The sequence below is a fragment of the Psammomys obesus genome, unplaced genomic scaffold (genome assembly GCF_907164565.1).
Source record: "Psammomys obesus unplaced genomic scaffold, mPsaObe1.curated_primary_1811, whole genome shotgun sequence".
Classification (NCBI taxonomy): Eukaryota; Metazoa; Chordata; class Mammalia; order Rodentia; family Muridae; genus Psammomys; species Psammomys obesus.
Genome location: NW_026586383.1, coordinates 4,134,476 through 4,158,172, shown reverse-complemented (window position 1 = coordinate 4,158,172; position 23,697 = coordinate 4,134,476). Strand labels below are relative to the sequence as shown.

The 23,697-nt window shown below is 45.3% G+C and overlaps 1 protein-coding gene across 4 annotated transcripts in view; it reads left to right on the top strand.

Moving 5' to 3' along the window:
• Nucleotides 1-22,822, top strand: part of Cnot10 (CCR4-NOT transcription complex subunit 10) — a 50,199-nt gene extending 27,377 nt beyond the window's left edge. Inside the window, exons 11-19 of one of the 4 annotated variants that reach the window (XM_055601595.1) lie at nucleotides 1,721-1,842; nucleotides 2,913-3,089; nucleotides 5,574-5,651; nucleotides 13,953-14,066; nucleotides 16,212-16,342; nucleotides 17,125-17,160; nucleotides 17,349-17,476; nucleotides 21,020-21,095; nucleotides 22,398-22,822. In XM_055601595.1, the coding sequence (XP_055457570.1) occupies nucleotides 1,721-1,842; nucleotides 2,913-3,089; nucleotides 5,574-5,651; nucleotides 13,953-14,066; nucleotides 16,212-16,342; nucleotides 17,125-17,160; nucleotides 17,349-17,476; nucleotides 21,020-21,095; nucleotides 22,398-22,552 (1,017 nt within the window). In that variant the 3' untranslated portion in view covers nucleotides 22,553-22,822. Of the gene's footprint in view, nucleotides 1-1,720; nucleotides 1,843-2,912; nucleotides 3,090-5,570; nucleotides 5,652-13,952; nucleotides 14,067-16,211; nucleotides 16,343-17,124; nucleotides 17,161-17,348; nucleotides 17,477-21,019; nucleotides 21,096-22,397 lie in introns of all 4 variants that reach the window. The other 3 variants (XM_055601594.1, XM_055601597.1, XM_055601596.1) reach the window with 3 other exon arrangements.
• The last annotated feature ends 875 nt before the right edge of the window (nucleotides 22,823-23,697 follow it).

Below are 23,697 nucleotides of genomic sequence, written 5' to 3'. Positions count from 1 at the left end.
TGGAATCTGGACTGGATCTGATGCCCTCGTCTGGCCTTCTTGGGCACTGCACTCTTGTGCATAAACCCACTGGCGCATACATACACATAATTTACTTAAAAATAAACTTAAATGAGTGAATAAATTATTGAATGAATATCTAGAAATCACTTGCTTATCTTCTTAATCCTTTCATGAATGTCAGTTGTGAGGACCCTTTGTGCTTAGAGAAAGGGCCACAGGGCAGCTCTTAGTTCCACCGTCCTGCTGCCTGGCTCCAGTTGTTGCTTTAGAAAAGATTCTGGATATCTCACGTGACAATGACTAGGTGGGATTTACCTCACAGTAAGTAGAATGAGGTGGAAGAAGAGTAGTGTGTCACTGCCATTATCAGGTTCCTGTGGTGAAGTCATCTGTACCTTTTAGTTTAGGTATTCATTAGTTTTGTGGATTGGGGGTTTAAATTATGTAGATGGCAAGAATTATACCCATGTGAACTCTATCTGTAGCTTGTTAGATGATGTTTCCGGTGATGTAAAGACGCAAGGCAAGGTGGTACCTGTAATCTCAGCACGTAGGAGGCAGGACCAAGGAGGGCCATCTAAAAGCTACCCTGGCCTACACAAGCAAGTCCCGGGACAGGCAGGGCTGCAGAGTGAGAGTAACAGAAACACATGGTGACAGGGAGTGGGTAGTGGCAGGAGACATAGCTCATAATCAACATAAGGACTGGAGTTTGGCTTCTGAGCACCATGACTAGGGTCAATGTAATTCCAGACTGGAATGTCAGAGATAGGACCTCTGGAGCTAGCTAAACTAGCCTTATCAGCCTGCTCTACGTTCTTGTCTTAGAGTTTCTGTTGCTGTGAAGAGACACAACAACCGTGGTGACTCTCCTATAAAGGAAAACATTTGTTTGGAGCTGGCTTCCAGTTTTAGGTTTCGTCCATTGTCATCACGGTATGCAAGCAGACATGGTGCTGGAGAAGGAGCTGAGAGTTCTACATTTTGGTTGCAGGCAGCAGAAGCAACTGTGTACAACACTGGGCATAATTTGAACATAGATGACCTCAAAGCCCACCTCTACAGTGACACACTTGTTAGTGTCACTAACAAGGCCACACCTCCTAATACTGTCATTCCCTGTGGCCCAAGCATTCAGACACATGAGTCAATGGGGCCATTTCTATTCAAACCACCACAGTTCTGTTGAGAGACTGTTTCCAAAAGTAAACCCTCAGGCCTTAACATTCACAGACAGGCACGTATTCATCACACATACAGATATGTAGGAGGGGAAGTATAGTGTCACAAAGTGGTTATGATGTTAATCCTACCATATAGGAGGTTGAAGCAGGATGGTTGCAAGTTTGAGGCCAGCTTGAGCTACATAACAAAACCCTGTCTCCTAAGCATGTACATGCACCCTCCACACTCACACTTAATAATTGTAAAATTTGGTACTGGAGAGTTGGACACTTGCTTCTCTCGCAAAGAACCCAGGTTAGGTTCCTGGCAGTCACATGGTGAGAAACAAGTGCCTGTAGTTGAGGGAATCCAGTGCTCTTTAGCTTCTGCAGGCATCAGGCGCACGCATGGTAAAATACATAACAGCAGGCAGACATTATACACATAAAGAAAATAAGTATGAAACATAATAATAATTATAAGTTAATTGATTATATTTTATGCCAAGTTTATAGTTTCTTTAAATTTTATTGAAATATTTTTTGTTTTATAGACTTCTGAGCAAGAAACTAAAGGTCTTCCCACCAAAAAGGGAATTGTACAGTCTATTGTTGGTCAAGGATATCACCGTAAAATAGTTCTGGCATCACAGTCTATTCAGAACACTGTCTACAAGTAAGTATTTTGCCATGAACCAGTGTGTCCCTGTAATAACACCGTTCATGCTGTGTTTTTAGTGGGAAGTAGCTTGGGCTGTATTGTTTCACAGGAGAAATTGCTCTGTGATGACAGTTTATTGCTGCATCAGTAAATAGGCCCATGCTGAGTTAAGTCCACAGTGAGTTGGTCTGTCTGCTGTAATTATGATTTAGCATCTGTGGGTGCTAAAGCTGTCCATATCCTAAGGAAGCAGACCGTTCATTGCCATGAACTGGAATGTACAGAAGAGGGCATTTTGGTGTCTCCTTTTTGGATCATGTCTGCTCTCCTCACCCTTGTCAGTGAGTCTCTATCCATGAATCCATGAATCCTCTGATGGAAAACATTCACAAGCAAAAATACAACTATATTGAACATGTACTGATTTAAGTCCTTGTTTGTTTGAAGATTTATATATTTTTATTTTATGCGTATTTTGTGGCCATTTATTTATGTGTACCACATCCAAGCCTGCTTCTCATGGAGGCCAGAAGAGACATCAAGTCCCCTGGAACTGGAGTTAGAGAGGGCTGTGAACCACCAAGTGGGTGCTACAAGAACAGCCAGTGCTCTTAACCTCTGACCTCTACCTCTGCCCCCACCCGCACCCCTTAGCACTCTTGCAGTACTTTCCTTCCCTGCATTCTCATGGCCTCATCCATAGTTCTCTTGCCTTAGTACAGACGGTGCAGGTCCTTGAGTCTCATCCTAGTTTAATGTGTGTATTTACAGTCTTTTGTGTTTTGTAGCTTCTATGAGAGTGTTTATAACAGCTTTTGTTAAAATTTCTGTCCATCAGAGGAGAAAGTTTTCAGTAACAGTTAATGATTCCTTTTTGTTTTGTTTTGCTTCATTTTGTTTTGTTGAGACAGGGTTTCTCTGTGTAGCCCTGGCTGTCCTCAAACTCAGAGATCGGCCTGCCTGCTTCTGCTTCCCAAGCACTGGCATTAAAGGCATGCATCATCACAGTTAATGAATCCCTATAGCAGCAAAGTCTGGTTTATTTTTCTGCTGTCTGTTCAGCTTATTTGTTTTATTCTTTGAAGTGATGGGCAGTCTTCAGCCATTCCTGTAGCCAGTGTGGAGTTTGCAGCCATCTGCCTCAGAAATGCCTTGTTGCTGTTGCCGGAAGAACAGCAAGACCTAAAGCAGGAAAATGGCTCCAAGAGCAGCAGCCAGCTTGGAGGGAACACAGAGAGCAGCGAGAGCAGCGAGACATGCAGGTATCCCTCCTACTCATCTCCCGTCCTGTTGCTGTCTGCTGCTGTGGTGAGCACTGTGACCAAAAGCAGCTTGGGGAGCGGAAGTGTCTAATTGGGGCTGGCTTACAGTTTCAGAGGTTTAGTCCGTTAATGTCATGGTGGGGAGGGTGGCGGCACAAGGGCAGGCATCATGCTGTAGAAGGTAGTTGAGAGTTGTACATCTGGGTCCATACCCTCAAAGTTCACCCCTGGTGACACACTTCTTCCAACAAGGCCACGCCTCTTAACCTTTAAATGATATCTAATATTATTAATTGTTACTAATTAATAATATTTAAATCCTTTAAATAAAACCACTCACTGTTGACTAAGCATTCAAATATATGAGTCTAAGGCATCCTTTTTTTTTTTTTTTTTTTTTAAATCTTTTTTAGTTTCTCTGTGTAGCTCTCCTGGAACTCACTCTGTAGACCAGGCTGGTCTCAAACTCAGAGATCTGCTTGCTTCTGTGAGTGCTACCACCAGCAAGTTTAAGGGGGCCATTTTTATTTAACCCACCACAGGAAAGGAAGGGTTTAGTCTTGATCATATACCATCATTGAAGTTGAGGACAGGAACTGAAGCAGAAGCCAAGAAAGAACTCTGCTCACAGGCTTTTTCCACATGGCTTGTTTCCCATAGTTCACTGTGCTTTCTTATGCACCCCAGAACCATCTGCCCAGGGGTGGCACCACCCACAGTGGGCTGCATCCTGCCATATCAGTCAGAAAACAAGAATCAGACTCACCTAGGCCAATTTGATGGAGGCTTTTTTTCAGTCGAGGTTCCCTCTTACCAAGTTACTGTAGCTTGTGTCAAGTTGACATTTCCAAAATTCATACCATAGGAGACTGTTTCTGGTGTTTCAGAAGAAAAACAAGGTGAAAGCTAAGTGAGGAGAACACTTTGGGACAAGGTAGAAACGGACATTGGGTCTGGGCCCTTATCTTTTAAAGGAGCAGCTTTGAGGCCAATGCCAGGTACGATGGCGCACATCTGTAGTCAGTTCTGGCAGCAGGAGAGTGACAAGTCTGAAGAAATAGGAAAGAAAAGAAACACCTTTTGCCTAACAGTGGGAGTATTTGAAAGTCTTGTAGGTATTGGGAAAAGCTTTTTTATTTTGTTTTTCTTTTTTATTTATTGAATATTAGGAGCCAAGCCGAGACAAGGTGGAGTACGCCTTTAATTCAAACACTTGAGAGGCAGAGGCAGACAGATATGCATGGCCACATATGCGCATATTTTAAAAAATATGTTGCATTTTTTTAAAAGGCACCAGCTAGGAGGCACATACGTTTAGTCCCAGCACTCAAGAGTCAGAGACAGAGCTCTCTTAAGTTCGAGGTCAGTTTGATCTACAAAACAAGTTCCAGAACAGCCAGGGCTGTTACACAAAGAAACCCTCCTGTCTTGAAAAAAACAAAACAAACACACAAAAAAGTAAGAAAGAAAAGCCTACTTGCTTTCTTATTAGTACTGCTCTTTTTTCTTTGTGTTGATCTAGGTCTACAGCCCAAGTCAGCTCAAATTTCCAGTGACCCTTCTGCCTCAGCTTTCTGAGTGCTGCTGGAATAGCGGTGCGAGCTCCCACCTGCTCCCCACATGTGACCCTTAAACCAAGTCTCCATTCCAACACCTCTTTTCTTGGTTATAATTTTTAACTTTTGACCTAGAAATTTTGAGACAAATCTCACATAGACCAGGCTGACCTAAGTCCTTTGGCTGCTACCTCCCATACACTGGGGTTAAAGGCACATACTGTCATACCTGGCTCATACAATGTTGGAAATGGATCCCAGAGCTTCATGCATGCTAGATAAGCACTCTTGTCAACTGAACCTCAACCCCAGCTTATCAACTAAAGAAATTTTGAGTGGAGTAGTGATGGCACATGCCTTGAATCTTGGGAGGCAGATGCAGGTAAATCTCCTGAGTTTGAGACCAGCCTGGTTTACAGAGTGAGTTCCAGGACAGACAAGAATACATAGAAAAACCCTGTCTGGAAAAACCAAGAACAAAAGAAAGTTTGAAGTAAAGTTAGAGTGTGTGAAAATACGTAGTAGAGATGCTTGTTCTAGACACTGTATACTAGGGAAAATGCAGCAGTGGGTAGCAGGCTTGGCTGTTTTTTTGTTTGTTTGTTTGGTTGATTGGTCGGGTGGGTGTTTTTGGTTTTTTTGAGTCAGGGCTTCTCTTTGTAGCCTTGGCTGTCCTGAACTTGCTTTGTAGAGCAGGCTGGTCTCTAATTCACAGAGATCCTCCTACTTCTGCTTCCCAGAGTGCTGGGTTACAGCGTGTGCCATGGTGCCAGGTCCAGTTAGCATATTTGTAGCCAGGTATTGGTGCATTAGTTGTTCCAACTCATACTTCTGTTGTAAGAGCTGCGCTGGAGTGGAAGGTGGGGTAGGAGAATAAGTTGCATGCTGGTTTGTTCCTTTTCACATCTGAGTGTTTCTATTTCAGCAGTAAAAGCCATGATGGAGATAAGTTCATTCCAGCTCCACCTTCTTCTCCACTGAGGAAACAGGAATTGGAAAACCTCAAGTGAGTACCTGATGCAGTGAGCATCCCCTGGGGTGAGCACACTGTGACCTCAGTGCACACTAGAGGGTGGGCACGTGACCCAGTAGTCCAGCTTTGCCCCTTCCTGTCTCAGTGCCAAAGTTATGGGGTCTGCAGCCATGCCTGGCCTTTTCCCTGGGTTCCGGGGAGCAAAGGCAGGCCCCCATGCCTGCCCGTGTGTCCTTACCCACTCTGCCCTCTGAGGAGGGCATGGACAAAAGGTGAGCATAGCCTGGAGTCCTCTCTGTTTGTGCCTTTAAAGGCACAGTTCTGTTTTCTCTCGTCCCAGCGAGACAGCTGGTGATTTTCAGAGATAATAGTTACTTCCTTCTTTGTGTGGAAAGAGGCATGGGTGTTTATAGAGAAGTACATGATACAATGAGACAAAGACAGGGTCTCCAGGACATGCCAGCCTTTCCTGTGCAAGGGAATGCAGCTACCTTGAAAGGGGCCTCGTAGGTGCTGGACAGCAGCAGGAGTGACCTAGAGACACAGTTGGCTGTGTTAAGGCGTGAGGCAGAAGACAGCCTGAGCACAATACGACTTTGTCACGATGTAGGCCGTAAAAGACTTGGCCTTCTCCTGACGGGAACTCTTCTATGTGGTTTATAACGTGTAACTGGAGCAAAGCCTACTTTCTATCGTATTGTATCCGACCCCTGTGCTCAGTAACACTGAAAGCACCAGGGCAGGACCAAGTCCTATTTCCAGCACAGCTGACATGAGTAAAGAAAACAAGTCTAAAAAAATTCATTCTAAGCAAGCTGACAACAGGTGACAGTTGAGGTAGTCGTGAAATTCTGTGTTAAATCAAAGTGTCTTTTGAAAATATCCTGGGGGCTGAGGATGTAGTTGAGTTGGTAGAATGCTTACAGCCATGGTCATGCAGGCTTGTAGTCACAACACTTTGAAGGTGAAGGCTGGAGGATCATCAGTTCAGGGTCATCCTTGGCTACAAAGCCAGCCTGTAATAGATAAGACCTTGTCTCAAAAAAAAAAAGTTGGGGGCAGGCATGGTGGTTCCTGGTTCTAATCCCAGCAATTCAGAGGCAGAGACATGCCTGGTTTGCATATAGTAAATTCAGGTCAGCCAGGGCTATACAATAGAGAAATGGCATCTTAAAAAACAAAGGAGAAACAAAAACAAGGCTGGAGGCATGGCTCTGTGTTTAAGGGCACTTGCTGTCCTTCCAGAGGACCAGCACTCACAATTGGTCGGCTCACAACATTGTGAACTTCAGTTGCAGGAGTTAGTGGAATGCCGTCTCTGGCTTCCATGTGCACATTTATTCATGCAAACCTTTTATACACATAAAGTAAAAGTAAGTAAACCTTTAAAAAAATACTCATTTCCCCCAATTAGGAAGTATGTACGAAATCAACAAATGGGCCAGAGCTCTTGTTCTCAGAGGACCCAGGTACAGTTCTCAGCACCCACTGGGAGTTTCACAGTAACTGCAGTTCTAAGGGGTCAGATACCCTCTTGCCTCCAGGGGCAGCAGAAACCCTTGTGCACATTCATGCATACATGCAAAATGCCTGTATACTTAAAAAAATTATGATGACTTGGAAAAAGCAGGGGAGCTGCTAGAGAGAGAGCTTGATGGTTAAGAGCGCTTGTTTCTATAGAGGACCTGGGTTGGATTCCCAGCACTCATATAGTGACTCAAAAGTATGTAATTCCATTTTCAAAGGATCTGATATCCCTTTCCGACCTCCATGGATACCAGGCGTATACATGGTGTAAATCCATACATGTAGGCAAAACATTCACACACATGAGATAATATAAATAAATCTTTAAAAAGACATGTTGCTCTTCTAGAGAACCCCAGCACCCAGGTCAGGGTGCTCCAGGAGATCCAATGCCCTTCTCTAGTCTCCGAGGGCTCCTGCTCATGTGTATATGACAACACACACAATTAAAAATAAAATTTTAAAAAGGAAAAAAGAATGTGGGCTCAGGATGGCACGTGCCTTAAATTTCAGCTCTCAGTAGGCAGAGTAGGCAGATCTGAATTTGAGCCCAGGTTGTATAGTGATGATATCTTGTCCCAAAAAACAAAACCTCAGGGTTGGAGAGCTGCCTTAGAGGTTAAGAGCACCGGCTACTCTTCTAGAGGACCTGGATTCAATTCCCAGCACCCATGTGATAGTTCACAACTGTTAATCCTGAAGATATGAGAAAGACCACCAACCCCAATCATCATGTCCAAATTAATGAAAGCAAGCCTTTTTATTTGTGAACATGGTCTGGGTGCCCTGCAGTTGGAGTTCAAGAGGTCAACATTGGACATGGGGAAGATAAGGTAGGGGTAGGGGATTTCCAAGTGGGGGATTTGGCAGACAAATAGGTGGGGTTAAAGAAGCAAAACATAAACATAGTAGGTTGTTCATGACAATGTTTTGAAACAAAGATGTGGTTTCAAGGTGGCCTTAAATAACCTTTTGAAACAAAAGTTGGGTTGGAAGATGGTCATAACAACCCCCTGAAACAAAGACATGGTTGCTGTTTCCTGAACAGGTAGTAAACCATTTTGTAGTTAAGGTTACAGATGAGGCCTACCCTTGAGAAACAGATTTGATCATAAACAGGTGTGAATCTAGTTTGTCTTTATCATAAGATGGCTTTCAAGACCAAGATGAATGCATGCTGGTTCATCAGCAAATTAGCTGTTATTCCAGTTTCAGGAAATCTGGTGTCCTCTTCTGGACTCCATAGGCTCATTCCTGCATGCACATGCTACACATTCATGTACACACATAAAACTCAAAACAACAACAAAGAATACTATTCTCACGAATTATGGATCAAGGCTGCTTGAGACTTGGTAGTCTCTATGTTCTATGCCCAGCACCTCCAAAATTTTATTTGATATTAAAAAATAAGGGGTGGGAGGGCTGGAGAGATGGCTCAGTGGTTAATAGCACTGTCTGCTCTTCCAAAGGACCTGGGTTCAATTCCTAGCACCCACATGGCAGCTCACAGCTGCCTGTAACACAAATTCCAAGACATCTGACACCTTCACACTAATGCACCTAAAATAAAATTTAAAAAAAATTTTTTTTTTTTTTTTTAAATAAGGGGTTGGAGAGGTAGCTCAATGTTAAGATCACGGGCTGCTTTTCCAGAGGACGCAGGTTCAATTCCTAGCACTCATGTGGCAACTCACAGCTATCTATAAACTGCAGTTTCAGGGGTCTGTCACCGACATACAGGCGGGCAAAACACCAATGCACATAAAATTTAAAAATCATTTAAAGAAAATAAGAGCCAGGCAGTGGTATCACGTGCCTTAAATCAAGCACTCTAGAGGCATAAGCAGGAGAATCTCTGAGTTCAAAGCCAGCCTGCTTAACAGAACAAGTTCCAGGATAGCCATGGCTACACAGAGAAACCTTGTTTAAAAACAAACAAACAAAAAAATGAGGTGTGGTAATGTATTCTGTAGCTGTATTCATATAATGTCAGTGCGGTGGAGGCAGAGGTTCAAGAAATAAAAAAGGAAGAATAATCCTTTGCTAACCCAAGGTCATGGAAGCTCGCTGTGTTTGTTTCCATGTGTGCTGCTCCACTAACGAAGCTCATTTGTTGGAGTGTCTGCCCAGCCAGTGCAGAGCCCTGGAGTTTGCACCCACCACAGCACAGGACGTGGCAGCCACACTCCGGAAGTGGAGGCAGGAGGGGCAGGGGGCAGGCGGCACTGCCAGCAGGTTTTTATTTTTGTTTTTTCTGAATGCTTGTAGAGAAGTGGAATAAGCTTGTGGTTTGGGGCTGTTGTCGTTTTATTTCTTTGAAATTTTACATTGTTCACTTTGCTGTGCACTGGTTTTGTTAGCCCATTTTTCAATTGATACTTGTGAAAATTTATTGTAAAGGCCTTTTTCTCTTGATAAATTGTGACTGATTTCAGCCGTGCCAGCTCCTTTACTGGTGGTTGAAGTTGGAGGTGTCTGGACTGCATTCATTTAGTCCCCAGGATATCTCTTTGACAGTTTTTAATGCCTCGTCTGCAGCTGATTGTAACTTCTGTTTAAGGAGACGTCCCCCTTTGCTTTCCCTTCCTTTCTTCTGTCTCTCTGGTTGTTGTCTAAGGACTTAGCTAGCCCTCAGGCATGTGCAATAGAGTGAGGGTTTTGTCAGAATCTCCACAGGGGGCAGAAGCTAGAGTGTCTCTGCCCTTGCTTCTTCCATCTTCTAGTCCGATGAGCTGTCAGATCCACTGAGCGTCAGGTAAAGTGGATTGGACAGTGACTCCAGGGTGTAGTGTGTGTTGGGGTGGGGGAGTATTTTAAGTAGTAATGATCAAAAGTAAAATGATTTTCTGCAAGGGCTTAGTAGGTAGAGCCATGCGTGTTTCTTTTTGTTGTTCAGAGCCTGCGGGAAGTACTGTTTTCTAACGGGAAACTGAGTGGAGAGGGCATTGAGAAGTGATCTGGAGTGGATTATCAGGCTTCAGGAAGAAGGCATCATAAAAGCTGCTATCCGTTCAGGGCAGTGAAACTGCTTTAACTCCGTGGCCCTTGATCAGGATGCCAGCCAAATGTGTTGCTTTGCTTTGCTGAGGACTGAATGTTAGCCAAGGTCTCAACTATCGACCCGTTCCTGGCCCCCAGCTTTATACTGACTTATTTAAATATTTGAGGAGGTTGGTTTTTGCTAATGGTTTTATTAATGGTGCTATAGTAAAAGTTGGGAAACACTCATTTTGTTACATGTAGGACGATGTGAGCTTGCTGGGAACTGTCCTGTTGCAGAGCTCACATGACTGATTTCTGGACCCAGAGTGAGCTTGACAGTGGGCTGGAGCAGTAATAGCCACCTACTGTCAGGAGAGGCTCAGGCCGGCGGTTCCCAGTGGGCCTGCCTCAGGTGGTCCTGTTCTGGTTCCAGGCGCTACAGTGTAAAGGGACAGCCTCTGGCTGCAGGAGCCAAAGAAAGAGGGCTCTGAGTGTGCCTGCTGAAGCCTTTGGTTTTCTTTTTTTTTCTTGAGACAGGGTCTTGCTGTGCAGTCCAGGACAGCCTCGAACACTGCCCTCCTGCCTCTGCCCCTGAAGGGTAGGAGTACAGATGTGTACCAGCATGCCTAGCATAGCCCATGTTCTTCAGCAGTCACCTGGATTTCTTCTGGGGGACACTGAGATACTGAATAAGTGTAGGAAAAACTGCTGCTGCTTTGAAAGGACTTGCTTTTTACCTTGCTCGTTGGAAGAGTCAAAGATAAAACTGGGTTAAAAAAAGATTAAATTCTGTGAGCATCATTCACACGCAAATCATGATAGTCCTCAGGTACTGGAGACTTTTTTTTCTTCTGGCTAGCATGTGCAAGGGCCTGTATTTAATCCCTAATGCTAAATAAAGAAGTGATTTAAGACAATATATATGTGACTGTTAAAAAAAATTTTTTTTTAAATTGTGTATGTGTGGTTTTGCCTGAATGTATGTCTGTGCACCACCTGTGTGCCTGGTGCCTTCGGAGGACAGAAGAGAGCATCCTGTCCCTGGGAACTAGAGTTAGAAGACAGCTGCCAGGTGGAGCTAGGAAGTGAACCCAGGTGCTCTGCAAGAGCAGTCAGTGCTCACCCTCTGAGCAATCTCTCCTTCATTTTTATTTTATATTTTTAAAATGTAACCCAGGGCAGCCTTCAAATCACCATCCTTTTGCTTCTGCACTGTGTACTTAAAGAATGTCTGAACACACGGTGCTATTTTTAAATAAAAACACAGGGGGTTGTTGGACCTGCCTGGAAGATAGCTCACACCTGCAGGTTAGCTCAGCGGGTAAAAGCTTGCCACCAATAAGACCTGAGTTCAATTCTCAGAACATGTGCATGGTAGAGAACCAACCACCACACATGTGCTATGGCATATACATGTTCACACACAAAAAATAAATTTTATTAAAGTAAAAAGTTTCTAAAATAAAATAGGAACAAGAATATTGGTATGGCTCAGTTGGCAAACTTGCCAGCCAGAGTCATCCTCAGTTACATAGTGAGTTGAAGGCTAATCTGGACTGAAGCTAATGAGACACTATCTAAAATATATATATATTTTTAACTAAAATCAAAACAAATAGGTATGATGACCCATGCTGGTAATACCAGCACTTGGGAAATGGAAGCAAGAATAATAGGTCAAGGTCATCCTTGACCCCAGAATGAGTTTGAGACAACCTGGCTTACATGAGACCTTCTAAAACACCACCTAATTAATCAAATAAATGTAGTAAAGAAAACAAGCCAAAAGAAAAAACTACGCTAAAAAAATTTAGTCTTGTCACACAGTTCTAACTACTGACATGTTTCTGAAGATGATCGCTAGCCCGTGCTTCCCTCCCTTAGTCCCTTGAGTCTGCCAGCCAAGAAATGGCTGTCGTGGGGACCATAGCCATAGGCAACCTTTTCCTGAAACTAGTGGGAGATGCCAGCAACCACCAGTAATCAAGTAAGGAGGTAACAGGAAGTGGCACAGGACTATAAAGCCAATAACTTGCCCCTAGTGCCCATCTTCCTCCACAAGGGTGCACGTCCTAATGGTTCCATAACCTCCCCCAAACAGTGACAACTGCCTCAGGACCAGGTGTTCAAATGCATTAGCCTGTAGGGGACATTTCTCATTCAAACCATCACGGCCGTTTTTTCTTTTTGTGGTACTGGAGACTGGATTCAGGATCTTGTCTGTGCTCGGCAAGTACTCTGCCACTGAGCTGTGTCTCCAGTCTTAAATTACTGGGTACTGTTGCTTATCATGAGTTATAGATAGGCAGCTGGGTGGTGATGGCACATGCCTTTAATCCCAGTGCTTGGGAGGTAGAGGCAGGTGGATCTCTGTGAGTTCAAGGCAAGCCTGATTCATATAGTGAATTACTGGATAGCCATGGCTATGTAGAGAGACCCTGTCTCAAACAAACAAATGAAAATATTAGAGGGATCTGAAAAGATGGTTCAAGAGCTGAGCTAACAGCACAAGAAGTCCTGGATTCAGTTCCTAGTACCACAAACATCTGTAACTACAGTCCAGAGGATCTGATGCCCTCTTCTGGCCTATGAAGGACCAGGAACACATGTCGTGTGTATACACCTAGACAAATAAAATAAAAAATAGTAATGAGGGAGGGAGGAATTAGAGAAAGCCAGATATGGTGACTTACAGCTTTGCTCCCAGTACACTTTAGGCAAAGGCAGGTGTATCTCTGAGTTTGAGGCCAGCCTGGTCTATCTAGTAGATACCTGTAATCCTAACATTTTGGGAAGCCAAGACAGAATTGCTGTGAGTTTTGAGGCCAGCCTGGACTACAGAGGAAGACCCTGTCTTGGAAGAAGAAAACCAAACAACCCTGCGGTAGGTGAGCACTTGCTGGGGCTTGTGCCTGTTGTTCGGCACGTGGGAGGCTCAAGTGTAAATGCAGGTTAGACTATAAGTTTCAGGAGAGTGTTTACTTTGGAGTAAGTCTCCATGCTCACTCTGGCAGCATATGTACTAACAATACAGAGAAGAATGAATGACCTCTGCAAAAGGATGGCATGAGAATGAAGTGGAGGGGGGAGGGGCTGGAGAGGCGGCTCAGAGATTAAGAGCACTGGCTGCCCTTCCAAAAGTCCTGAGTTCAATTCCCAGCAACCACATGGTGGCTCACAACCATCTATAGTGAGATCTGGTGCCCTCTTCTGGTATGCAGGTGTACATGCAGGCAGAACACTGTATACATAATAAATAAATAAAATCTCTTAAAAAAATTAAGTTGGGGAAAGGCTAAGAATTTGAAAGGGAGTTATGGGGGCAGTGTCCATGGGAGGGTGGAGGGAGAAAAGAGGGAAATGATTAATTATAATCTCAAACAATGAAAAATGAAGAGGAACCATCTTCATAAACTCCCAGGCATCCTAGGTTACTCCCAAACTCGAGCCCCTCCCGTCTCTGTCTTTCAAGCACTGGGATCCTAGTGTGTTACTAAGCATGGAAATGCATACAAACATCTTTAAATTTTTATTTGCAAACAAGTATCCTACATGTAGCATCACACTCTAACCTTTGTGTTTTAATTTTCCCTGCATTTTAAAATCATTTTTTGAGCTTATGGTATAATTATATTACTTCCTCTTTTCTTTCTTACAATCCCTCCTGTGTAGCCTGTCAAATTGAAGCCCTCTTTTTCTTGGCTGTTAAGTGTATGTGCACATTCCTAACTATATAAATACAACGCTGTTACTTGTTTTCATGGCTAGCCTTTTGGTATTGGACAAAGACGTCAGCTTCTGACCTTCTCTTTTATGTTGCAGGTGCTCCATCCTTGCTTGCAGCGCTTATGTGGCTCTGGCCTTAGGTGATAACCTCATGGCTTTGAATCATGCAGATCAGCTCCTTCAGCAGCCCAAGCTGTCGGGCTCTCTTAAGTAAGTGTGGCTTCGCCTGTGTTCTCGTTTGTTTCAAAGCTCCTGCCTCCTCTCTGCAAGGCTTGCTCTTACCTTCCAGTGGGATGTGTGGTGGTGAAGAACTCACATGAGCGTGATATATGTGACTGTTAGTCCCGGGACTTAGGAGGTGGAGGCGGGAGGATGAGGAATCAGAGCCAGTTGTAAATGCATACGGAGTTATCCTGAGCTACTTGAGACCCTGTCTTAAGAAAAGGAGGGAAGAAGGAAGGAAGTACAGGCAGGCCGTGGAGGCACATGAGTGTAGTCTTAGAACTCAGAAGTTGAGGCAGGAGGATGAGTTGCTTTGTGTTCAAAGCTATCCAGGGCCCTATCTTTAAAAACAAAACAGAAAAAGAAGTATTTTAAAAATGCCACAAGCGTCACTCTGTGCAGTGTGCTTGCTCCCGTGCATGAAGCCCTGGTCCAGTGGCAGCATCCCCATGCCATGTGCCACATGTGCATATAATCCTAGCAGTGGCCACACGGGTTGGCCAGAGGATCAGAAGGTAAAGGTTTGTGGCAGCCTAGGATTCAGGGACTTGCACCTCAGTTTTTATACTTTGACACAGGACTTCGCTGTGTGGCTGAGTGGCCTCGCTGCCCACCTCCCCTCCTGTGCTAGGACTGAAGGTGTGCTCCACCTTGCCTGGCTTGCAGTGTGGTTTTGTTTGTCTGGGGTTATATTTAATTCATTATTGGGGTGTGTGTGTGTGTGTGTGAATGTTGGTGTGCACGTGTCACAGTGCATGCGCCACATCATGACAGCTCATCGGGTCTGTTCTCACTGAGGCCAGCAGCTCTGGTGGTTTCTACAGTGGCACTGTGTGCTTGGCTGAGGATGGGGGACACAACACCAGCATCAGAGGGAAGGGTGGGCGGGTGGGTGGCAGGCGTGGGGCCTTCCATGGTGTTCAGATGGAGTTTAGAGGACAGCTTTGTTTGAAGTTAGTTCCCTCCTTCCGGTTTTATGGGAATTGAACTCAGATCACCAGGCTTGCATTGTCAAGTGCCTTTATCAGCTTCTAATCTACAGGGTTGTTTTTGTTTTTGTTGGGGGGGGGCGGTCTGTGCAGCACTTCCTAGTGTTTGTGGAGACCAGAAGAGGACATTGGGTCTCCTGGAACTAGAGTTAACAGCCAGTTTTGAGTCACTAGGAATTGAACCCAAGTCCTCTAAAGAGCAGCCAGTGCTCTTAGCCATTTAGCCATCTCTGTAGCCCTCCCTACAATGTTTTTGTTCTTGGGATTTATTGTTGTTTGTTTTGGGGTTGGTTGGGTGGTTGGTTGGTTGGTTGGTTGGTTGGTTTTTCAATACAGGGTTTCTCTGTGTAGCCCTGGCTATCCTGGAACTCACACTGTAGACCAGGCTGTTTTCGAACTCACAGAGATCTGTCATCCTCTGCCTCCGCCTCCCAGGCTAAGATCAAAGGCATGGTGGCTGTTTTTGTTGTTGTTGTTGTTTGTTTGGGTTGGGTTTTGTTTTTTAAGATTTATTTATTTTATGTATATAAGTGTTCTATCTGCATTTACATCTGCCAAAAGAGGGTATCAATTCACATTGTAGATGGTTGTGAACCACCATGTGGTCGACGGAGAATTGAACTCATGACCTTTGGAAGAGCAGACAGTGCTCTTAACCACTGAGCATCTCTCCAGCCCTTGTTTTGTTTTTTGAGACAGAGTTTCTCTATGTATCCTTGGCTGTCCTGGACTCACTTTGTAGACCAGGCTGGCCTTGAACTCACAGAGATAGACCTGCCTCTGCCTCCCTGAGTGCTGGGAGTGCAGGGGTGCACCACTGCACCTGGCTGGTTTTGTTGTTTTTAATTGTTTTTGTTTTTTATATGTGGTCGTTGGAGAAGTACGGGTGATGGTGTGCATGTGGAGGTCAGAGAGTAAGAGTTAGCTCTCCTTCCAGCACATGCGCTCCAGGATCGAGCTCAAGACGTGAGGCTTGCTAACAAATGGCTTTCCCCTCTTGCTGGATTAGAAGAGCCTAATAACCTAAATAAAGTTAGCTCTAGTCGTGGACGTGGAGTGTGTGACCGTATACCCAGGCCTACTGTGCACTGAGCGCTTCTGTGGCGACCTGTTCCTCAGACGAGAATCTGCATTTTCATTTCAGGTTTTTGGGCCATTTATACGCTGCAGAAGCCCTCATCTCCCTCGACAGGATATCCGATGCCATTACGCACTTGAGTCCTGAGAATGTCACTGATGTCTCCTTAGGGGTCTCTTCAAATGAGCAAGACCAAGGTTAATGAGGACACATTTGATCAGCGCTGGTCACTGTTGCCACTTCCTTCCTGTTGTAATCAGGATATGTAGAGACCTAAGGGCCTGGTTGTGAAGGGAAGGAAGTTTGAGGTCTGCTCTCCCTGTTTATGGCTGTTCCTGCTATGTAGTAATTGTTTGCTAAGTAAGCCTGGAAACTGATTGTCACATGGCCTAAATCTTCACTCAGGCTGAAGTGAGGTCTTCCCTTCCCTTCCATTCCCTTCTTCCCTTCTTTCTTCCCTTTCCCTTCCTTTCTTCCTTCTTTCTTCCTTCCTCCCCACATTCTTTTTTTTTTTTTTTTTTTTTTCATGTAGTCTCGCTGTTTGCTCAGGCTGACTTCAAACTCTGGGCTCATGCCACCCTCTGGCCTGGCTGGACCTTCTGAGTGCTAGGATTACAGATGTTTGTGCCAACTCACCTGGCTTAAGATTCATTTTGGTTTGGTTCTGACAGCTTTTTCTTTTTCTTTTCTTTTTTTTTTTTTTTTTTTAACTGATTCCATCACGCAAGAAGGAATGGAGATGTGGTTTTCAAACAATTTTCACTCATGTTTAAGTTTCTGAGTATGTGAAACCATGTGGTCCCCTCTTCATGGCTAGCTCACATGGGGTGGTGGTGAGGTTGCATCGTGACACTCTTAACAGCCTCCACAACACCAAAAGCAAACACGTGACACATTAAGTTCCTACTTGGTAAGAAACTTAGGTGTTTAGAAGATGTGCTGTTGTCCTGCCCTCAGATTTATTTTCATGTATTTGTAGGATCAGACAAGGGTGAAAATGAAGCAATGGAATCCTGTAAGTAAGAAGTTTTGTAAATCCTTAAGTAGCCTGGCCTGCATCCCAAAGATTAGACCCTGCATCTCTTGTGTCCTCCGTGTACTGTCAGCCTGAGGAGTAGTGCTTTGTTCCAAGTGCTCAGCGGTGGAGTGCTGCTCCCTTGTCCTCTGACAGCCCCTTCATCAGTGTCTACGCTTTCTCCTCAGCTGGCAAGCGTGCCCCTCAGTGCTACCCCAGTTCTGTCAATTCTGCCCGGACTGTGATGCTCTTCAACCTGGGCAGTGCGTACTGCCTGAGGAGTGAGTACGACAAAGCCCGCAAGTGTCTGCACCAGGTGAGAGCGTGTGGGGAGAGGGCAGCCTTCTTGCACACCAGCCATTAAAGGCCCTGAGGGTTCATGGGGTTTGTTTCTTTATTTGAGGGGTATGCACAAGTTATTAAACATCTGAAATACTTTCCCAGGTTTAAAATATTCTTGGGAGCACGGTGGGGCACACCTTTAATCCCAGCATTTGGGAGGTAGAAACAGGTAGATCTCTGAGTTCAAGACCAGCCTTGCCTACAGATAGTTCCAGGCCATCCAGGGCTACATAGGGAGACCTGTATGCTGGCTAGTTTTATATCAGGTTTGTAGAAACTAGAGTCATTTGAAAAGAGGGAGTCTTTCATTGAGTAAATGCCTCCATAAGATCAGGCTGTAGACAAGGCTGTGGTGCATTTTCTCAATTAGTGATTGATGTAGGACCCATCCCATTATGGGTAGTGCCATTCTTGGGCTGGTGGTTCTGGGTGCTGTAAGAAAGCAGGCCGAGCAAGCCATGGGGAGCAAGCCAGTAAGCAGCACCCCTCCATGGCCTCTGCATCAGCTCCTGCCTCCAGGTTCCTGCCCTGACTCTCTGCATGATGGACTGTAAGTGGAAATAAACCCTTTCCTCCCCAAAATGATTTGCTCATGCCATTTATCACGACTTTAAAAGGCCTAAGACAACCTGTCTCAATAAAATAATTTTTAAAGCCAGGCAGTGGTTGTATATGCCTTTACTCCAGTGCTTGGGAGGCAGAGGCAGGCAAATCTCCTGAGTTTGAGGAAAGTCTGGTCTACAAAGGCAAAGCAAAATTCAAGAAAAGGACATTATACCAGGTGGTGGCAATGGTACACTCCTGTAATCCCAGCACTCTCGGAGGCAGAAGGAGGCATGTGAGTTTGAAGCCAGCCTAGTCTACAAAGTGAATCCAGGATAGCCAGCGAAACTCTGCCTTTGAGGAAAAAAAAAAAAAAAAAAACAACAACAAACAAAAACTAAGAAAAGGACATCATGAGCAAGCCTACTTTCTCAGATGTTGTTAGGGAAACTGACACTAAGCTGATGAGACTCCGAGAAGACGTGGCAGCTGCCATGCACTACACAATAGGTGACGTTGATATGATAAAAGTATGGGGCCATATCATGGAACATAACCATCCAAGAGCTGTGGTCAGCTCATGGTGTTTAGTCAGCATTTCAAGTGCCAGATCAGAAAAGGGATGCTGAGCTTTCCGGGAACCTTAAGGAGCTGAGCATTGAGCATCGAGGTGAAATGTCCTACTGTTCTCAGTGATGGGGCTCAGTATTCACCAGCCCTTCTATGCCCCCTGACCCAGCCTAGGTTCTCGTACGGCAGGTGGTCATGGCTGCCGCTATGCTGGAAGAGACAGATGAGGTCAGTCCTGGTTTGGGGTCTCAGGCTTGTTTTTGGTCTCTGTTCTTTGGGTTAATCCAGTGGTGGGGCCACTGTTAATTGGGAGGGCCATCCTGTCTAGGAGGATAGACAATGATTTGGAGAGTCAAAAAGGGCTGTGAGCTGATGCTTCCAAAGTCTGTCCCCATCCGATGATTCTGAACAGTCAGCAGCCAAATGCCATTAAGTCTCATATTCTAGAAAAAGCTATACAGGCTATGCCTGATGCAAAAAATCAATAGCAAATGACCTGTGTTTACTAGCCACTAAGAGAAAACAGAACTTTAGAAATAAAATGTGTATCTGTGTGTGTGAGAGAGAAGACAGTTCAAGGGACTTAAGTTAGGCTATCCACTGATCCATCTCAACGCTCCCCACATACACACACACACAAAAATCTTAATGGCTGCAAAATGTAGTGATGCTCTTGCCCACAGAAAGCCAAGCCTTGCAGGTAGGCCTTGCATTTTCACTTTCTAGACCTAGCTGTAAGGTGTGGTGGCATACACCTTTGATCCCAGCACTCAGCAGGCAGAGGCAGGTGGATCTCTGTGAGTTCAAGGCCAGCCTCGTCTACAGAGTGAGTTCCAGGACAGCCAGGCTACACAGAGAAACTCTGAATCAACCCCAGCTACCCCCCCCCCACCCTCCCCACCTCCCCCAAAAAAAAGTGCTGAAGAGACAGGGGTAAGCCTGGTCATGTGACTGTAGTATAGACTCAGTGTGCAGTATAGCAGGGACATAGTAAGGCCTCCCAGAAGAGGAGAAAATGGGTCTGGTGGTGCAGTGCTCTAATCCCTCTTACAGGAGAGACTAAAGCAGGAAAACTGAAATGTTAGCTTCACTTGGACAATTTTATGAGCAGCTATCTCAAAACAGCAAGAAAGCGAGCACTCAAGGGAAGCAGAGGCAGGCGGATCTCTGTGAGTTCGCGTCTAGCCTGGTCTACAAAATGAGTCTAGGACAGCCAAGGCTACACAGAAACCCTATCTGGAAAGACCAAAATTAAATTTAAAACAGTACCAGTAAGATGACTCACTGGTAAAGTCATTTGCTTTCCAGCCTGATGGCCTAAGTTTAATTCCCTACAGACAGCGTGGTAAAAGCAACTTGTACAGATTGTTCTCTGACCTGCTCAGGTGTGCTGTGGCATGCACACTGCCCCACACATACACAAATGAATAAGAAAAAAATTGAATTTGGGACTAGAAAGATAGTTCAGCTTTTTGTTTTTGTTATTTTAGTTTTATGAGATAGGGTTTTTCTGTGTAGCCCTGGCTATCCTAGAACTCACTTTGAAGACCAGGCTGGCCTTGAACTCAGAGACTGACCTGCCTCTGCCCCTTAATCTGCTAGGATTAAGGGTTGTGCCACCATTGCCTAGTGACAGCTCAGCTGTTAAGAGCATTTATTCTTGGAGAGAACTCAGGTTTGATTCTCAGCATACACTGGTGGCTCACAGCTGTTTAGAACTCAGCTCCCAAGGATCTGGTGCCACCTGCTGACTTCCTCGGTTTGTCAGGCATGCACGTGGTGCATATGCGTACATACAGGCAAAACGTGTATACACATAAAATAAGCTGAAACCAGGTATAGTCATACAGACCTGTAACTATCAGCCATTAAGGAGGTAGAGATTAGAGTTAGAAGTTCAGGGTCGTCCTTGGTTACACAGTTTGGGGTTGCTGCCTCAAAAAATAATAAAGGGGGGAAAAGCCAAAATCAGTACTGGGGAAGTGGGTGGAGGCCGAGAAACCTACATTTTTATTCCGTATATGAGAGGACAAGATGAGGGGAAAAATGATTTAATAGTAGTTTTCAAGAAAAGGCAATGCAGCCCAGCACTATACTCAGATGAGAGAGGAACTTCAACCCTGTGTTCAAGGCCTGTCATCCTCCTTTGACCTCAGATGCTAAGCATACTAGCTCTTAGCACTGGACACTCAATGTGAGGCCATCCCGGGCTATGGTATAAGGCACTGTTTTCATGACAAGCAGGGGCAGCTGGGAGACAGCAGAGGTACTGAGGGGTGCTGAGAACCGACGCCTCGAGCTTGCCATCTTCAGTGGACAATGTCACTAGGGACTGTGTGTGGTGGTACTTGGAGTTGTATCTTAAACTGTTGGTTTTCACCCGTTTCTCTTCCTTTTGAGCAAGGCGGCTTCCATGATCCACCCTAAAGAGGTACCCCCTGAGGCCATCCTGCTGGCAGTCTACCTTGAACTGCAGAACGGTGAGTGTCTCTCTTTAGGGTGTTCTTCAGAGTGCTCAAGATTGTTAGTACCTGCTATCTCTCTTCAAATTCAAACTCAGGACCAGGCATGTTGGTTCCTGCCTATAATTAAAGCATTTGAGGTGCAGAGGCAGGAGGGTCATGTGATCAAGACTGTTCTGTCCCCTAGACAATACAATTTAGAGCTTCACAGTCCTAGAGAATGTGCCTCATCAGGTTGTCTGAGTAAAGTATATGGCGAAGGGGCTGAGTACAATGGCTCAGCAGGTGAAGGGCATTTGCCTTCTGGTAGTCTGAGCTTTAATCACAAAGTTGTCCTCTGACCTCCACGCACGCACGCACGCACGCACAGGCTTGTGGCACTGCACAGACAGGAAGAGGGAAAGAGGAGTTAGCAATGCTTTGATGTCAAACAGATCCCTACCCACAAATTAAAATATCCCCTTTAGTCTGTGAAAAATACAAAAGTATTAACTTCTGACCCTCAAAATTAGCCCCTGAACATGAAGCTTTTCTTGGACAGCTGACTGACTCTTAATTGAGAACATGAGTCACAGTGCTGCTTACTTGGAGTTGCACAGTGCAGTACTTTTTTGGTCGTTGGTTGGTTCTTGTTATTTTTATGAAGTGGGTCTCACTGTGTACCCCTGGCCTGTCTGGAACTTGCTTTGTAAACCAGGATGTTCACAAACTCATAGATCCACCTGCCTCTCTGCCTCCTGACTGTTGAGAGTTCAATGTATATGCCACTGGTCCGGGCCCATTTTTACAGGAATTGTCAAACATCAAAGCCAGCGGCTTGGGATTGAACCTGGGTCCTCTGGAAGAGTAGCTGGTGCTCTCAACCTCTGAGCCATCTCTCCATCCTCTTGCGTTTTTATAGCTGACCAGCCATTAAGTGGTTGGCACTCTGAGGACCTGGGCTGACTGAAAGCCATAGCCTGAATGAGTTTGTGATCCTGAATCCCATGAGCCCCTTTTTTAGACAGCCCACTTATATAAGTTGTCTGTCTTGAGAGTCCTTGAACATCTATAAAACCCTGTCACTAGCCTGGGGATGTAGCTGAACAGCAGTAAATGTACAGGTCTGTGTTTAAACCCTTATCACAAGGCAAACCCGAACATCACTCAGCCACACCACATATCATGTAATTAAGTAAGGATGTGGCCTGGGCAGCAGCCAGGGCTGCAGAGCAGAACTGTTCAAGCTTCTTTGGTCTCCTCTTCGGGCTTCCGGCGCCTTGCTCTGTGCAATTCTAGTGCCGTGTGCTTGGGTGTTTTTGAAGAGCCATGTTTTTCTAGGTAACACACAGCTGGCCCTGCAGATGATCAAGCGGAACCAGCTGCTCCCCGCGGTGAAGGCGCACTCTGATGTGAGGAAGAAGCCTGTGTTCCAGCCCGTGCACCCCATCCAGCCCATCCAGATGCCTGCATTCACCACTGTGCAGAGGAAATGAGGACTTGCTTTGGGGGAACTGTTACCTGAGGCCCCGGGCATGCTCAGTGGCCTCTCAGCTGTCCACTAATAAAGAGGATACAGTGGCAAAGGTGCTGGTTTTAAAGACAGGTTGAGACTGTTATACTCCACTGGTTTTCTGCCAGAGATTTACTTAAAATTAAGGACTCAAACCTACTTTTGGTTTTTATTTAAACTCTGCGAGGCTTTTAATTGTGAAGCATTGTGTGCTATGTCTGTGTCTAGGCATTAAAACATGTTCTTATCAGAACAGTTTTATAGTCTTTCTTAAAACTGTTGGATTAGTCTATCAACAGATTTAATGTCAGAATTGAAAAAACTAACAGAAAATAACGTCAGCTCTAGCCAGTCCAGAAGCTGACCTTGGAGCGAAGGAGGTGAGTACTGAGTCTGTGTGAGCCACTGTTCTGTTGCTGTGTGAGCCACTATGACCAGGGAAGCTTAGGAGAGAAAGCATTTGATTGGGTTTGCTTGCAGTTTGAGAAGGTCAGTCCCCTGTCATGGTGAAGAGCATGGCGACACGTGCTGGAGCCATGTCCTGGACCGTGGGCCCAAAGAGATGCTCTAGGCCTGCTGTGGGCTTTCTAAATCGCAGAGCCCATCCCCAGCGACACTTCCTCTAACACAGCCATGCCTTCTAGTCCTTTTGAGCACTGCCGCTCCTGGTGACCAAGCACTCAAGTCTCTGAGCCCCTTGAGGCCATCTCATCCAAACAGCACAAGATAGAATTGGGTTTAAAGGAGCTAACTGGTACACTAGGAATCCTTTACTGGAAAACTCCTGACAGCAGGGCTGGACAGATGGCTCAGTGGTTAGGAGCACTGATCCTACAGGGAACCAGACTTCTGTTCCCCACACTCACGTGGCTTACAACTGCCTGTAGCTCTCCAGTCCCAGGGCTGTCTGACACCCTCTTTCGGGCCCTCTTAACACCTGCAGAGATGAGATGCGGGCTCACATACACATAAGTAAATAAAGAACTGGAGTCCTGTACTGTGCCCTTCGTCCCAGGAGTTGGCCTCTATAAGCACCTGCACAGATAAAATGCTCACAAGCTCCGTGCACGCTCTCATACACAGGTAGGTAGACAGATAAACAGCTGGGCAGCTGGGCATGCTTACACA